The sequence below is a fragment of the Oryctolagus cuniculus genome, chromosome 15 (genome assembly GCF_051225735.1).
Source record: "Oryctolagus cuniculus isolate XC-2025 breed Fujian yellow rabbit chromosome 15, ASM5122573v1, whole genome shotgun sequence".
Taxonomy (NCBI): domain Eukaryota; kingdom Metazoa; phylum Chordata; class Mammalia; order Lagomorpha; family Leporidae; genus Oryctolagus; species Oryctolagus cuniculus.
In genome coordinates, this window is record NC_142881.1 from 32,394,554 (window position 1) to 32,411,734 (window position 17,181).

Genomic DNA, 17,181 nt, shown 5'->3' on the forward strand with positions numbered 1-17,181 from the left:
TGCCCTGGGAGACGGCAGGGACTCAAGTGCTTGGGTCTGTGCAAGAGACCTGGCTTTACTTCCGGGCTCCTGGCTTTGGCCTGACCCAGCCCTGGCAGTTGTAGGCATTTGGGGGGTGAGCCAGCAGAGGAAGATTCCTCTCTGTCTCTCCCTCTCTCTTTCAAATAAAATTCATTCATTCATTCATTCATTAAAAGGTTGTTAAATTCATCTATTCCACACATTTATGCTTGGATTTAATCCACCCTGAAGTGTAAAAGAATGAGCAAGGCAGCACTCGCTTCCTCTAACCTTGAAATATGAGTCCTGTGGATGGAGATGATTGTAGACCCTGTGGGTGGGGATGCATAGGCCAGGGGGCTAAGGGTCAACTTTCTTTTTTTCTTTCTAGATTTATTTATTTGAAAGGCAGAGTAACAGGGACAGAGGGAAAGACACACACACACACATACACACACACACACACACAGAGGGAGGGAGGGAGGGAGGGAGGGAGGGAGAGAGAGAGAGAGAGAGAGAGAGAGAGAGATGTCTTCCATCTGCTGGTTCACTTCCCAAATGCCTGCGATGGCCAGAGCTGTCCAGACCAAAGCCAGGAGCCAGGAACTCTACCTGAGTCTCCCATGTGAATGCAGGGGCCCAAGCACTTGGGCCATCCTCTGCTGCTTTTCCAGGTACATGAGCAGGGAGCTGGTTGGGAAGAGGAGCAGCCGGGACTCAAACCAGCACCCATATGGGATGCCAGTGTTGCAGGCAGCTGTTTTACCCATGACATCACAAATGCAGCCCCAGGATCAATTTCTTTGCTTTCTGATTTCGAAGGGGCAGTCCTGGAAGCTGGCTCTGAACCTTCCACGTAGAGCACAGAGGGGTGGGGCAAGCCAAGGGGCCATTGCTGACCTTTGTCCTGCTTCTTCGTAGCTATAGAGAGTTTACGTGCAGCATTCCTCTCTGCAGCCAAATCTGGGTTACAGTGGCAGAAAGAACAGATCCGTCATGCCTCTGCTCATGCGACTGTGGAGATAACACTCAACACGGTGGGGGCGGGCTCACCCTGTACAGGCTGCTCCTGCACGTACTACTCATGATACCGTGGGAAGCTCGCCACCGGCACCTGGGGCCTCCCCACTTGAGCCCTGGGATGCTTTTGATTACAGGAACCGCCAGTTCCCAGTTCAAGCTGATCGTTTTGTTTGCAGGTTTTCCCACCTGCTCTGCAAGATCGGGACCACCCCCGGCCTGGCTGCTGGGGGTACCTTCCAGCTTTCGGAGTTTGGTCCTCACCTGTGCTGTGGTTTGGACAGAATGGTGCCCTTGCCCTTGGGCCACAGCATGCCCTGGAGGCTAGGATCTGTGGCTCAGTCACCTCCACAGCCCAGTGCTGGGCTCGGTGCCTGGAGGAGCTTAGTGGTCCCCCTCCCCATCACAATACACCTGGACAGCCTGTTTCCCAGCTTAGTTCTCCTGCCTTTGGAAAATGACCCCAGAGTTGTTTTTTTTTTTTTTTTTTTTAAAGATTTATTTATTTGAAAGTCAGTTACACAGAGAGAGGAGAGGCAGGGTGAGAGAGAGAGGGAAAGAGAGAGAGAGAGATCTCTTCCATCCGATGGTTCACTCCCTAATTGGCTGCAACGGCAGGAGCTGCGCTGATCTGAAGCCAGGAGTCAGGAGCCTCTTCCAGGTCTCCCACGTGGGTGCAGGGGCCCAAGGACTTGGGCCATCCTCTACTGCTTTCCCAGGCCATAGCAGAGAGCTGGATCGGAAGAGGAGCAGCCAGGACTAGAACTGGCGCCCATATGGGATGCCGGTGCTTAACCCACTGTGCCACAGCGCTGGCCCCGACTCCCAGAGTTTAATCCTGGGGAGCCCTGAACTCGATCACTCTCAGCTGTACAGGATTGGTTCTCCTTCCCTTCCATTCATTCAGTTCCTTTTCCCACAGCCAATCTTTTTTGTTCCCCCATGAAAATTTATTTTGATTATTCGAAAGACAGTGAGAGAGTGAGGGAGAGGGAGAGATCTTCCAACTGCTGGTTCATTCCTCAAAAATGGCTGCAACAGCCAGGGATGGACCAGACTAAAGTCAGGTAGTCAAGAGCCCAGAACCCAGGCTGATTCTCCCATGTGGGTGCCAGGGGCCCAACTGCTTGAACCATCACCAGCTACTTCCCAGGCTGGGCATGAGCAGGAAGCTGGAGTCGGAGCTGGAACTCAGCTGGACTCAGGCACTTTGATGTGGGGTGTGGTTGTCCTGAACTGAGTCAAACGCCTACCCAGATTTTTGGATTTTAAATATAGCCATGCTCGGGGCTGGCGCCGGGGCTCACTTGGTTAATCCTCTGCCTTGCGGTGCCGGCATCCTATATGGGCGCCGTTCTAGTCCCGGCTGCTCCTCTTCCAGTCCGGCTCTCTGCTGTGGTCCGGGAAGGCAGTGGAGGATGGCCCAAGTGCTTGGGCCTTGCATGGGAAACCAGGAGGAAGAACCCGGCTCCTGGCTTTGGATCGGCGCAGTGCCGGCCGTAGCAGCCATTTGGGGAGTGAACCAACAGAAGGAAGACCTTTCTTTCTGTCTCTCTCTCACTGTCTATAACTCTACCTGTCAAAAAAAAATATATATATATAGCCATGCTCATGGTATTGCTACTAACCCCAAGTTTTTACAGATTTATTTACTTATTTCAAAGTCAGAGTTACAGAGAGAGAGAGAAAGAGAGAGAGAGAGCGCAAATGGGTCAGTGTGGGGAGCAACTCGGACTAGACTAAGTTACTGGAATTAAGACTTATTCTATGCATCTGCTCTCCCACAATATGGCGCTGAGAAGGGAAACAGCTTCTACACAGCTGCCTCCAGTTCAACCAATAAACTGTAGGACCTACTCCTGATTGGAGGAGAGCAGCGTACTCGGCGTGTGGGTAGCAGAGTTGGGATTGGTGGAAGAGGACTATAAAGGAGGAGAGAGACAACATGCACCAGGAACATCTAAGGGGAACATCTATCTGAAGGAACACCTGTGCAGCCCCCGAGAGAGCTGGCCGGCGGTGTGCCGCTCCCCCGCGGAAGTGGGGAAAGTGGCAGGGGGAACCGCCCTTCCACGGAGGTGGAAGGGACGGTAGCCAACCCGGGAAGAACCAGCAGCAAACCCGGGGAGGGCCGAGCAGACAAAAGAACAGCGCAGGGTCCTGTGTCGTTCCTCCACGAAGAGGGGGAGCGACAGGTCAGGCTGAAGCCAGGAGTCTAGAACTCCATTTGGGTCTCCCACCTGGTTAGCAGGGGCCCAAGTGTACTTGTGTCATCTTCTACTGCTTTCCCAGAGGCATCAGCAGGGAGCTGGATGGGAAGTGAAGCAGCCAGGACTCTAATGGATGCCTATATGGAATGCTGGCGTCGCAGGCTGTGCCAAGGTTCTCTGGCTCCCTTGCAAATCGAAGTTAACAAGAGACTGGAGTTTGTGCTGGAACACAAGGGAGACAGTGCAGCGGGAGGACATTCTGCTGATAGCTCCCTGACAGTTGGGAGGCCTGGCGGGGCTCCTCGGCACAGGACACTTCGGTTTGCACCCAGCTCCCGGTTCTTCTTTGCAGGCGCTGTGCGCTGCTTTGCCCACAGTACCTTCAACACGGTGGTGTGGTTCACTACCTCCACCCCAGGGAAGGTCACAGGTTGGCAGCGTTTGGCTGTTCTGCGCAGGTGCACAGTGCAGGTTGGGGAAGTCCCTAACAGGGCCACAGGGGGTCTTCTGCGTTCAGGGTCTGGAGGCTTCTTCCTCTGATTGGTTTGCAGTTGGAGCTGGTGGGTCAGGTCAGGAGGGGCTTGAGTCCTGCTCCTATCCCTTCTCATTATCCCTCAGCACACTCCACACTGACGCTCAGAAATGCTAATTGCGCACCTGAGGCCATTGACATGTTCTGCTTCAATTTAAACAGGAGGAAAAGCAAGAACAAAAAACGGGAAGCAGAAAGATGCCTGTGGGGCCTGCAAGTTCCTAGCCTCGTGGAGGATGTGGTTAGAGGCCGGTCCTGGCAGATCTTCCTCTTTCTCTCCCCTCTCCTGCCATGTTGCTTCCTTCTCAAGTCTTTTCCCCTGGAAGGCTGGCAGTAGAAAGGGATTAGAACACCACTTCGGCCCCCACCCCCAGGCTGTGGTCTAGTGGACGCAGGCAGAGTTGCAGTGACTTTTATGGCAAAGTCAAATCTGTGCCCTTGCTTTCAACAGGACAGCCCGCCTGCTTCCCTTCGCCACGCTTCGGAATTCCTAGGGCCCTGTTCTGTGCCTGCGATATGTAGCCTGTGTACCGCTCCACGTAACAGACTCCACAAGGTCTGCACCCGCTCGCTACGACCTTTAGTTCAGCTCGCTGCTGGAAACAAGATGACTTTCTGAACAGCTTTGAGTTCCTGCCCCACAGCTGTGCTTATCAGCCAGGCTGCCCGGGGCTGTGAGGACAGCCTCGGGCACCCGTGACACCCGGGAAAACATGGTGTGCAGGCTGAGCCGCTGAGTGCGCGTTTTCTCAGCACCCGGCCGTGACATTGGCTTCTAATCAGAAGTCACAGTGGAACAGGCGGTTTTGAGAAGAAACGCTCCCTTCTCCCGAGTGACTGATTAAACTGGAACTATGGTGTAACACGGTCCTTCTCCCTCAGGGGCGGGGCAGGGCAGGGGAGGTGGATGAGTGGCCTGGAGGCATCTAGCATTCCTAAGTCTGGGGCCCGACTTCCTGAACTGGCTCAGTATCCCTTGTGAGCGTGATTGTTATCCTGTCTGAAGAGGAGATGAAGTCGGAAAGCTCAGGAGCAGGTCCGTGGTCAGACAGCTACCCACCCAGGACCGAACTGGGCCTGGAATCTGGGCTCGGGACCCATGGTGCTGTATTTCCCCAAACAGGATACAAAACTGGCTTCTGCATCAAACCAGATGGAGGAGAAATGTAGACTCCTGGTGTTCTTCCTAACTGCAGGGTAATACTTCAAAGTTTTGAACATTTCTTCTGTTAAAAAAAAAAAAAGGCAACAAACCTCACTTTAATTTGATCAATCACTTGCTGGATGCCATGGGGCAAGAATAATACTTGTTCATATTTGGGGGAAGAGTGGAGTTGGAGCCTTGATTTTCCTGCTTTGTATAATATACAAATTGTTACTATAATGCAATTAATACAGCCTGGATTTTCCAGTGCTGTCTGGAGTTCCATGAACAATTTTATTGGATTTTATGCTGCTTTTCATGTATTTGCTCAATAGAGATGGTTTGTAAAACAAAAAACTAAATGTAATTTTATTTGGACACATTTATCAAACCTTTAATATGAATTGGTTAATTGAAAAAATCCATTAGCACATGTGGTTTAATTATTTATTTGGATAATACAGTCTGAGGACTTATTTAATATTAGTTCAAAAAATATTTGTGGAACTGCCACTACGAGCCAGACTCCACGGGGAACAAGCCAGATGTAGTCTGCCCGCTTGTGGTAGCAAGCCTAGCTGGGAACCCTCACATGAAACAGTCACACAAACAACTGTATAATTAAAAGCTGAGATCAGAACTATGAAGGAAGAGTAGCGTTCTCGGTGAAAATTTAGTTGGGCAGGCGCTGGCGCTGTGGTGCAGCGGGTTGATGCCCTGGCCTGAGGCACCAGCATCCCATGTGGGCGCCAGTTCTGGTCCAAGCTGCTCTTCTTCAGATCCAGCTCTCTGCTGTGGCCTGGGAGGGCAGTGGAGGATGGCCCGGGTCCTTGGGCCCCTGCACCTGCGTGGGAGACCCAGAGGAGGCTCCTGGCTTCTGGCTCCTGGCTCCTGGCTTCGGATTGGTGCAGCTCCAGCTGTTGCGGCCATCTGGGGGGTGAGCCAGCAGATGGAAGACCTCTCTCTCTCTCTCTCTCTCTCTCTCTCTCTCTCTCTCTGTCTCTCCTCTCTCTGTGTAACTCTTTCAAGTAAATAAATGAATCTTTTTTTTTTTTTTTAATTTAGTTGGGCAACTGATTTATTCAGTGGGGCTCCATGAGGCCTCTGAACCAGTGACTTTTTTTATTTTTAAGATTTATTTTACTAGGCCGGCGCCGCGGCTCACTAGGCTAATCCTCCGCCTAGCGGCGCCGGCACACCGGGTTCTAGTCCCGGTCGGGGCGCCGGATTCTGTCCCGGTTGCCCCTCTTCCAGGCCAGCTCTCTGCTGTGGCCAGGGAGTGCAGTGGAGGATGGTCCAGGTGCTTGGGCCCTGCACCCCATGGGAGACCAGGAAAAGCACCTGGCTCCTGGCTCCTGGCTCCTGCCACCGGATCAGCGCGGTGCGCCGGCCACAGCGCGCTGGCCGCGGCGGCCATTGGAGGGTGAACCAACGGCAAAGGAAGACCTTTCTCTCTGTCTCTCTCTCACTGTCCACTCTGCCTGTCAAAAAAAAAAAAAAAAAAAGATTTATTTTACTTATTTGAAAGACAAAGCTACAGAGAGTAAGAGTGAGAGAGGTCTTCCTTCTGCTGGTTCACTCCCCGAATGGCCGCAATCGCTGGGGCTGGACCAGGCTGGAGCCAGGAGCCAGGTCTTCCATGTGAGTGCAGGGGCACAAGCACTCCGGCTGTCCTCTGCACATTAGCAGGGAGCTGGATCAGAAGTGGAGCAGCTGGGATGCCAGCACCGCAGGTGGCAGCTTTACCCTGCTAAGTCACATGCCAGCCACTGAGCCAGTGACATTTAAACAGAGGCTTGAAAGACAATAAAGTGAAAAATGGGTTATCAGAAAAAGTAACACATGCAAAGGTCCTGAGGCAGGGAAGAGTTTGTCAAGAAAGTGATGGTAGAGCTTAGTGAGAGGGTGAGTGTTGGAAGGACTTCAGGATAGCAGAGTGAACAACTGAAAAAATAACCCTAGAAAACCCAGCATATAAACCAACAGGAGGGTGCTTTAAAAAGGTCAAGAAGCTGGGCAGTTGGCCTAGCAGCTATGACAGTGGAGTCCCTGTGACCCAGCTCCGGCCCCTGACCAGTTTCCTGTCCATGCAGACCCTGAGAGGCGGCAATGATCACTCAAGTGACTGAGTTCCTGCTATCCAGGTGGGGAACCTGGGTAGTGGCTCAGCTTCCGGCTCCAGCCTGGCCCAGCCCTGACCATCGCAGACATTTGGGGATTGAACCAGCAGAGGGGAGCTCTTTTTTCTTTGTTTCTCAAGTAAATAAAGTTCATGGGCAAAATATATATTGAGAAAACTATGTATGGATTTCAAAATATTTGTACACTAAAATGAAATTATAATTTAATCCCACTTTCCCACATATAACATAGCAAAAAGAGAATGCGGGGCCAGCGCTATGGCTCAGCAGGTTAACGCCCTGGCCTGAAGTGCTGGCATCCTACATGGGTGCTGGTTCGAGTCCCGGCTGCTGCTCTTCCAATCCAGCTCTCTGCTGTGGCCAGGGAAAGCAGTAGAAGATGGCCCATGTCCTTGGGCCCCTGCACCCGCATGGGAGACCCAGAGGAAGTTCCTGGCTCCTGGCTTCGGATCGGGGCAGCGCTGGCTGTAGCGGCCATTTGGGGGGTGAACCAACGGAAGGAAGACCTTTCTCTCTCTCTGTCTAACTCTGCCTGTCAAAAAAAAAAAAAATTCTGAATAACTGATTTCAAATTAGTTCTAACATACAAATGTATTTGAATAGCATCCATTACATTCCTGAAGCAAACGCATATACACGCAGAAACCTACAGGTTTTTACTTTTTTTTTTTTATTTTTTATTTTTTGACAGGCAGAGTGGACAGTGAGAGAGAGAGACAGAGAGAAAGGTCTTCCTTTTGCCGTTGGTTCACCCTCCAATGGCCGCCGCGGCCAGCGCGCTGTGGCTGGCGCACCGCGCTGATCCAATGGCAGGAGCCAGGTGCTTTTCCTGGTCTCCCATGGGGTGCAGGGCCCAAGCACCTGGACCATCCTCCACTGCACTCCCTGGCCACAGCAGAGAGCTGGCCTGGAAGAGGGGCCACCGGGACAGAATCCGGCGCCCCAACCGGGACTAGAACCCGGTGTGCCGGCGCCGCTAGGCGGAGGATTAGCCTAGTGAGCCGCGGCGCCAGCCAGGTTTTTACTTTATTAGTGTCCAGAGCAAGACTCAAAGTTAAGATTATAAAACTTTTTTTCCTTTTTTTTTTTTTTTTGACAGCAGAGTGGACAATGAGAGAGAGACAGATCTCCCTTTGCCGCTGGTTCACCCTCCGCGCTGTGGCCTGTGCACGGCGCTGACCCGAAGGCAGGAGCCAGGTACTTATCCTGGTCTCCCATGGGGTGCAGGGCCCAAGGATTTGGGCCATCCTCCACTGCACTTCCTGGCCACAGCAGAGAGCTGGCCTGGAAGAGGGGCAACCAGGACAGAATCTGGCGCCCCGCCCGGGACTAGAACCCGGTGTGCCGGCGCTGCTAGGTGGAGGATTAGCCTAGTGAGCCACGGCGCCGGCCAAGATTATAAAACTTTTATCATGTCGGCGCTGCGGCTCACTTGGCTAATCCTCCGCCTGCGGCGCCGGCACCCTGGGTTCTAGTCCCGGTCAGGGAGCCGGATTCTGTCCCGGTTGCCCCTCTTCCAGTCCAGCTCTCTGCTGTGGCCCAGGAGTGCAGTGGAGGATGGCCCAAGTGCTTGGGCCCTGCACCCGCATGGGAGACCAGGAGGAAGCACCTGGCTCCTGGCTTCGGATTGGCGAAGCGCGCCGGTTGTAGCAGCCATTTGGGGGTTGAACCAACGGAAGAAAGACCTTTCTCTCTGTCTCTCTCTCACTAACTCTGCCTGTCAAAAAAAAAAAAAAAAAAAAAAAAATCTGCTGCGTGTGTTAGCTCTCAGCCGAAGCCTGTGGGTTGGTTCCGGCTCTGGGCCAGCTCTTCCAGGCGTCTCCGTGTTCAGACCAAAAAGCAGTCTTGGATTTTACAGAGTGACTCAAAGTCACTTTCAAACCCGCCAGTTCTGTAATTCTGAGATTTACGTATCATGGAAAAAAATGTGAGCATAGCCTGGGGATTTCTGACTTGAGTCTCAAAGTCAATGGCACCCGAGGGGTTGGTCAAGTGAGAAACTCCAAGTCCCCCAGGCTCAGCCCACTCCTTTTTCCGCCGGGGCTGGGGGCGACCAATGACGGTTTCTTCTTTGAATAGACCAATAATATCATGAAACTGATCCGTGTGCGGAGGGGCGGTTGAGTTGTCCAATCGCATGAAAGACGGGGCAACATGCTAGCCAATCCAAAGGCGCGGGGCGGGACCTGAGGCGGGGACCGGGCCGAGAGGTTTGCTGACGAAGATGGCGGCCGAGGCGCAGAGTGAAGGGGAGGTGCCAGCCCGCGACTCCGGCCGGAGGTGAGCCAAGTTTTCGGTCCAGCTGCCTAGGAAACGAGGCCGTGGGCTGGTAGTGCATCCGCCCTTCCTTAGGTCACGGTGACCCGCGGCCGGGCCTTGTTCCTCCGCAGCCGCGGTGTGGCGCCTGGCCGCGCTTGTGCGGGGGCTGCGGCGCGGTGGTCCAGCCCGGCGCTGGCCCGCGGCTGCCCACTGGAGGTCCGCCCGCAGCCGTGCTGACACCCAGCAGTTGGAGATGGCAGCGCCGCCCGCCTTTGCGCCGAGCTCGTACCGACGGCGAGAAGCCGAAGCCCAGAGCTGTGTAGCTAGCCCCCGACGTCACACAGCGCTGTCAGTCTGCTCCGAGGCGGTTCGTGCGCTCGGGTCCCAGCGGCGACTAGAGATGGGTTTGCGTCTTTGGGCGGGTTTTGAAACCTCTGTCAGCTCCAGCTTCTGCAAGAGAACATGATGCCTGATTCAGGAAATGTCAGGGCTGAATTCCTTTCGGGATCCTCGTACTGAGCCTCGCGAATAACAAGCGCTCGATCTGCGACCGAGCAGAGCAGATGGGCTGGAACCTGCAGCCAGGGAGGCAGGGCCGTACGTGTACACCCACCCACCCACCCACCGCGGTGTTCAGATACCCCTCCCGGCCCCGCGTCCTGCCCCTGCCTTAAGGCGAGGTCGTCTCTACCGCTTACTGATGCTGTTCCTTCAGGGAACGTTGTCTCTGGATCAGTCAGTGCGACACTTTGGTTGGCTCCCCTTTAGGACCGTGTAGTCGGGGATTCCGAGAGTCTTGGGAAACGTGAGTTTATGAATGGGGTTCTTCCCAAGCTGAGCAGTTTTCCACTCTTAGAGTGGCTGGGGAATGCTTGGCCATTTTTGCCTGGGAACTGCAGAGAAGGGGTAAATTTGGTTAGATCATCCCTCATCCAGCCTCAGAATCCTGAGTTGTGATGAAAATTCGAAAACAAACAAAATACTATTGTACAGCCAGGGTAGTTTCAGTTCCTTTACAGCCTATTTCCAATTGAATTTGAATTTCGAATGAGTGTTGGTTACATGATCAACTGTTCACACAATCTTATCTGAGCCTGAAACCATTTCATCAAGTGTTTCATACTGTATAAGAAAAGGCTGAGATTTCTGTAAGGCCCCCCCTTTTTTTTTTTTAATTCATTTGTTTAAGAGGCAGAGAGACAGAGCTTCATCTCCTGATTCAGTCCCCAAATGCCCACAATGGCCCCACAGGAGCCAGTGTCAGGAGCAGGAAACTTAATCCAGATCTCTTATGTGGGAGGCAGGAACCGGCTTATGGGAGCCATCATCGCTGCCTCCCAGGGTCTGCATTGACAGGAAGCTGGAATCAGAAGCCCCCGTATTCCAGAACTCAAGAACTGCTAGCTCAAATGCACCCTGCCCCCCAAGGCTTTTTGAGGGCAGGACTCATGTAGGTATTGCCAGTGCTTAGGTTTGTGTTGGTGGTCAATAATGAGTAATAATCTTTGTCATTTTTTTTAATTCAAAGATTTATTTATTCATTTAAAAGGCAGAGTTAGAGAAGGAGAGACAGAGAGAGCTCTTCTGTCTGCTGGTTCATTCCCCAAATGGCCACAACTGCTAAGGTTGGACCAGGTGGAAGTCAGGAGCCAAGAGCTGCTCCCGGTCTCCCACGTGGGTGGCAGGGACTCAAGGAACCATGTGCTGGTTCACTTGCCAAATGGCCAAAACAGCCAGATCTGGGCCAGGCCAAGGCCAGGAGCCAGGAACTCCATCCAGGTCTCCCATATGGTGGCAGGGCCTAAGTACGTGGGCCATCTTCTATTGCCTTTCCAGGGATATTAACAGGAAGCTGGATCAGAAGTGGTATAGCCAGGACTCCAACTGGCACTCAGACGTGGTATGTCAGTGTTGCAGCAGCAGTGTAACCTGTTCAGGTTATTTCAGACTCTGCTTGGAAAATATGATGTAGTGGTACAGAATTGTCAGTTTTTCTTACATGACTGAATGTAAATTTCTAGATAATTCCTTCCTTAGTGCTAACATTGTTTTTCTTATTTAAAATATGACTTATTCAGGATCTGATTTCCCAGTTTCTTCCAATAAATGTATCATTTCTGGTTTGGAAACAGTACCACGAAAGAGTGAATACAACTTGGAATAAAAGTACTTTTTAAAACTTAATTTATTTGAAAAGCAGAGAGAGAGAGAGATCTTCCATTTAGTGTTCATTTTCCAGATGCCTGCAACAGCTGATGCTTGGCCAGGCTGACACCAGGAGCCAAGAACTCAATCCACATCTGTCAGGTAGATGGCAGAGACCCAGCTACTTGAGCCATCCTCTGAGGCTGCTTCCAGGAGGTGCATTAGCAGGCAACTGGAATTTTTTTTTAAATTAATTTATTTTATTTGAAAGGCAGAGTTACAAAGAGAAAGAGTGAGAGGGAGAGACCTTCCATATGCTGGTCACTCCCTGAATGGCTGTGATGACTGAAGCTGGGCCTATCCAAAGCCAGGAGCTTTTTCTTGGTCTCCCATGTGGGTGCAGGGGCCCAAGCACTTGGGCCATCCTCTGCTGCTTTCCCAGGTGCATTAGCAGGGACCTGGATAGGAAGTGGAGCAGCTGGGACTTGAACCAGAGCCCATATGGGTTGCAGGCACTGCAGGCTATGGCACCATGTCAGCCCCAGGGAACTGGAACTGTAAGTGGAGCTGGGACTTTTTGTACTCTGATATGGGATGCTGGCATCCCAAATGAGGCTTTAACTGCTGTGCCAAATGCCTGCTCCAGAAGCATTTTCTTACCTTGTCTGTACTACAGCCCCATGAAGGATTGTGATACTCACTTCTAGTAGGAAACAGGCTGGGAATGGTCATAAAGTGGTAGACTGAAGATTTAAGCCCCAAGTTATCAACCACAAAACCTGTGCTGTTTCCACTGAACTACTCTGCTTCCCCATCGGAACACTATTAGCTTTTTGTTACAGCTAAAATTCCTGAACGAAATTATGTACGAAGGAAGGTTTGTTTAGGCTCACAATTTGTTGGTTTACAGTCCGAGATTGAGTGGCCCCATTAGTGTGGTGTCTGATGAGGGTGGTGGTTAGGGAAATGTCAGGAGGGGGGATCACATGGCCAGTTAGGGGGCAGAGACAGGAAGCAAGTTATTCCATATGGGCTCTCCTTATAAAGCAGTCCTGATTTGACCACAGAACTCCACCCCAGCAGCACAGTCCAATTCATCATCTCACAAAGGCCCTACCTTCAGACACTATAACTGGATCAGGCCTCCACCCTGTCAGCAGCATCAGCCCATGGTTTGGGGACTTAAATGTCTGTATGGGTTGAGAGCCACATCCTGTTCAAACAAAGCAAGTACCTAGGTGTGTGAGAGTGAGGGAGAAGCTGCGCCACCTGTGCTGTTCTTCCAGCTGCCGAAGGAAGAAGGTAGCAGTAGATTTTGTTGAAGAGTAAGGCCTAGATAGGCCATGAATTATTGTGTAAGGGGTGGGGTGAATAGTTAATGTTTGCTGTCCTGTCTGCCCCAAACACCCTACCTTTCTTTACTGCTAATCTTTGGTTGCAGAGTTTACGAGGTTACAAATGTTAAAGATAATGGTTGCTTGTTGGTTAAGTAGAAGGTTTTCCAAGAATGGCAGTGTTTTTTCTGTTGTTATTCCAAATGCAGTATCTTATCTATTAGTTAAGTTTGGAGAGACTGACTCCAGGCTCACAAGAAGTCAAGCCAACTGATAAATGCAAATTTGGTAATTTGCATGAAGACTATACTAGATATAAATTAAGTATATGTTACTATCAAGTTGCTAATGCATTTTACCCATGGGAGAAGTACATTTGATTAGATTTTTGCATCCTTTCCTTTTTGAAATTTTATTTGTTTATTTTTAAGGGTTTATTTGAAAGGCAGAGTTACAGAGAGGCAGAGATAGAGAAAGAGAGGGAGAGAGGTCTTCCATCTGCTGGTTCACTCCCCAAATGGCCACAAGAGCTAGAGCTGTGCCAATCCGAAGCCAGGAGCCAAGAGCTTCTTCTGGGTTTCCCATGCAGGTGCAGGGGCCCAAGGACTTGAGCCATATTCTGCTTTCCCAGGCCATAGCAGATAGCTGGATCGGAAGTAGAGCAGCCAGGACTTGAACCAGCGCCCATATGGGATGCCAGCACTGCAGGCAGCAGCTTTACGTGCTATGCCACAGCGCTGGCCCCAAGAAATCTTATTTATTTATTTGAAAGTCATAGTGATAGAGAATGGATCTTTTATTCACTGGTTCATTCTCCAGATGCCTGCGGCTGGGGCTGGGCCAGGCTGAAGCCAGGAGACAGGAACTCCGTCTGGGTTTCCATGTGGGTGACAGAGACCCAGGTAGTTAAGCTGCCTGTTGCCTTTCAAGATGCTCTTTATTGGGAAGTTGGATTGGAAGTGGAGTGGGGCCTTAAACCCCTGCACTCTGATGGGGGGGGGGCATCCCAAGCCGCTTAGCCTCTGTGCTGCAACACTGTCTTTTATTAGTACTATCAATACTTCCTTCTGAGCATACCTACCCCTTGTCACTTTGAATGCACCCTCTCAGCCACAATTTTATTAACCATCTTTTAGGATGGGTTGTTTCTATAGATGCTGGAGCACATCTATTTTGTACTGATATTTTGCTAATTTTACCTGATATATCAGGATTCATCCAGGACATAGAAACCACATAGTAATTTAAACAGAAACATTAATATAAAGCTATTAACAATAACAAGGGATTAAAGAATAGCAAGGGATTGAACAGTAAGAAGTAAAGCAGTCTCTAAAGAATTCAAAAATGGGCCTGGATTGTGGTATGGCAGAAGTGTGAGTCATGGCTTCTCTTGTTTCTCATCTAGCTCTCTGCTAATGCACCTGAGAAGGCAGTGGAAGATGGTCCAAGAACCTGGGCCCCTGCCACCCATGTGGGAGACCCAGATGGAGTTCCATTCTCCTGGCTTTGGCCTGGCCCAGCCCCAGCTATTGCTGCCATGTAAACTAGTGGATGGAAGATTTCTTTCTCTCTTTGTCTCTCTCTCTCTCTCTCTGCTCTACCTTTCAAATAAATAAATCCTTAAAAAATTAAAAGACTATAGATAGAGCAGATATAAGAATCGACTAAGAGAATGTGCCAGACGTAGTGCATTAAGTTGCCACCTATAGTGCTAGCATCCCATACGAGTGCTGGGTCAAGTTCCGGCTGCTCCACTTCTGATCCAGCCCCCTACCAATGTACCTGGGAAAGCAGTGGAAGATAGCCCAAGTGCTTGGGCCCCTAGACCCATGTGGGAGACCTGAAAGACACTTACAGATCCTAGCCGGCGCCGCGGCTCAATAGGCTAATCCTCCGCCTTGCGGCACCGGCACACTGGGTTCTAGTCTCGGTCAGGGCGCCAGATTCTGTCCCGGTTGCCGCTCTTCCAGTCCAGCTCTCTGCTGTGGCCCGGGAGTGCAGTGGAGGATGGTCCAAGTGCTTGGGCCCTGCACCCCATGGGAGACCAGGAAAAGCACCTGGCTCCCGGCTTTGGATCAGCGCGGTGCACCGGCCTCAGCGTGCCGGCCGTGGCGGCCATTGGAGGGTGAACCAACGGCAAAGGAAGACCTTTCTCTCTGTCTCTCTCTCTCACTGTCCACTCTGCCTGTCAAAAAAAAAAAAAAAAAAAAAGACACTTACAGATTCTAGCTTTGTCCTGGCTCAGCCCTGACCATTGCAGCCATTTGGGAAGTGAACTTATGGAAGACCTCTCTCTCTCTCTCTCTGTCTGTCCTCTCTCTCTGTAACTATGCCTTTCCAATAAATAAAATATATCTCAAAATAAACAAAAAAACCCCCAGAATATGCTGGAAAGAAGTGCCCTACTGGCGCTGTGACGTAACGGGTAAAGCCGCTGACTTCAGTGCCAGCAGCCCAAATGGGCACCGGTTCGAGTCCTGGCTGCTCCACTTCCGATCCAGCTCTCTGCTGTGGCCTAGGAAAGCAGTAGAAGATGGGCCAAGTCCTTGGGCCCCTGCACTCGCATGGGAAACCTGGAAGAAGCACCTGGCTCCTGGCTTCGGATTGGCACAGCCACAGCCGTTGTGGCCAATTTGGGAGTGAACCAGTGGATGGAAGACCTCTCTTTCTCTCTGCCTCTCTTTCTCTGTGTAACTCTTTCAAGTAAATAAATAAATCTTTAAAAAAAAAAAAAAAGAAGAAGAAGAAGAAGAAGTGCCCTAGGGCAGAGATCAGGCCCTGGTTGGAGATGGTGTGGCCGTGGCTCACTGAATGGCAGAGGGGTTGCTGTGGCGAAACTTGACAGAAGTCACCCTTTAAAGTCCGAGTGGTGTCTCGGGAGAAGCCGCTGAGGTGGGGGTGCTGCTGATTGCTGTATACTGCAGGCACTTAGGAGAAGCTGCCCACGCTGCAGGAGGCTAGTGCCAGAGAGGCCCATCCATGCACTGTAGGAGCCGGCTGTTGGGGAAGCCACCTCTTCAGCAGCTGTGGGCGGAAGCAGCAGCAGCCACTGCAGGAGCTCGCCTGGAGGAGATGCTGGAACCAGAGGGAAAGGCCCTTCTTCCTGCAGTGTCTTTCTCCCCAGGGTCCTTTACTACGGTGCCTGACGTTGTGCCAGCTGCCGAGGAGGCGCCAGCTCCATTCGAGCAGAGCAGTGGTGATGGTGAGAGAGTACAGGTGACGAATCCTCTTATCTCAAGTGCCGCGCCTGCCTAACCCTGTTCTGTAGAACTGAGAGATCTTGTGTAAGAGATAATGTGCATGGATAAGGAGGGACAGGAACAGATCGGAAGGTCCAGGAAGTTGATTGGTAGGTACGTTTACACTGATGCACTTATTTGCTTCTAGCAAATAAGAATGACAGTTGCCTGGAATGGATAACCTGAAGCAAGACTGTTAAAATACATTTAACTTCATAGCTATTACTTATTTGTATTTTCTCTTTTTGAGACTGGCTGATGTTTAAAGTATATAGTGTTCTTGCAGTTTCCAATGTGCAAAGATCCCAGAGGGTAGGTTCTTTTATTTTTTATTTTTTTATTTTATTTTATTTTTTTGGACAGGCAGAGTGGACAGTGAGAGAGAGAGAGAGACAGAGAGAAAGGTCTTCCCTTTACCGTTGGTTCACCCTCCAATGGCTGCTGCGGCCGGTGCACCCCGCTGATCCGAAGCCAGGAGCCAGGTGCTTCTCCTGGTCTCCCATGCAGGTGCAGGGCCCAAGGACTTGGGCCATCCTCCGCTGCCTTCCTGGGCCACAGCAGAGAGCTGGACTGGAAGAGGAGCAACCGGGACACAATCTGGCGCCCCGACCGGGACTAGAACCTGGGGTGCTGGCGCCGCAAGGCGGAGGATTAGCCTATTGAGCCGCGGTGCCGGCAGGGTAGGTTCTGTATTGATGCTTTCCCTTTAACTAAGCCAGTATGTGTCTTTGAGCAAGCTACTTTAACATTTTGCATTTCCCTTGTTTTTAAAAAAGTTTTGATTTGATAAGCAGAGAGAGAGATTCTATTCTCCACCCCCACCCCCACCCCCTTTCAGAGACCAAGTGCCTGCCGTGTCCCAGGCTGCTGCACTGGATCAAACGAGGAGCTGGGAACTCAATGCAGATTACCCGCATGAGTGGCAGGAACCCAAATACTCACGCTGTCACTGCTGCCTCCAGGGTATGCATTGGTGGGAAGCTGAAATCAAGAGCTAGGGCCTGGTATCAAACCCGTGTACTTTGGTATAGGATGCCAACATTTTAACCATCTTAACCAGTAGGCTAAAAGCCTTCCGCTTCCTGTCTTTGTATATGAGGCTACTGATAGGTATTTCTGTGAGGTTTTATTATTTTATTTTTTAAAGATTTATT

General features: G+C 51.1%; 1 protein-coding gene across 4 annotated transcripts in view; it reads left to right on the forward strand.

Annotated features, from left to right (window-relative positions):
* The first annotated feature begins 9,196 nt into the window (after positions 1-9,196).
* ARHGAP19 (Rho GTPase activating protein 19) overlaps positions 9,197-17,181 on the forward strand; it is a 72,539-nt gene continuing 64,554 nt past the window's right edge. The window contains exons 1-2 of one of the 4 annotated variants that reach the window (XM_089314626.1): positions 9,253-9,327; positions 15,913-16,004. In XM_089314626.1, the coding sequence (XP_089170752.1) occupies positions 15,988-16,004 (17 nt within the window). In that variant the 5' untranslated portion in view covers positions 9,253-9,327; positions 15,913-15,987. Of the gene's footprint in view, positions 9,328-15,912; positions 16,005-17,181 lie in introns of all 4 variants that reach the window. The other 3 variants (XM_008270292.5, XM_008270293.5, XM_089314627.1) reach the window with 3 other exon arrangements.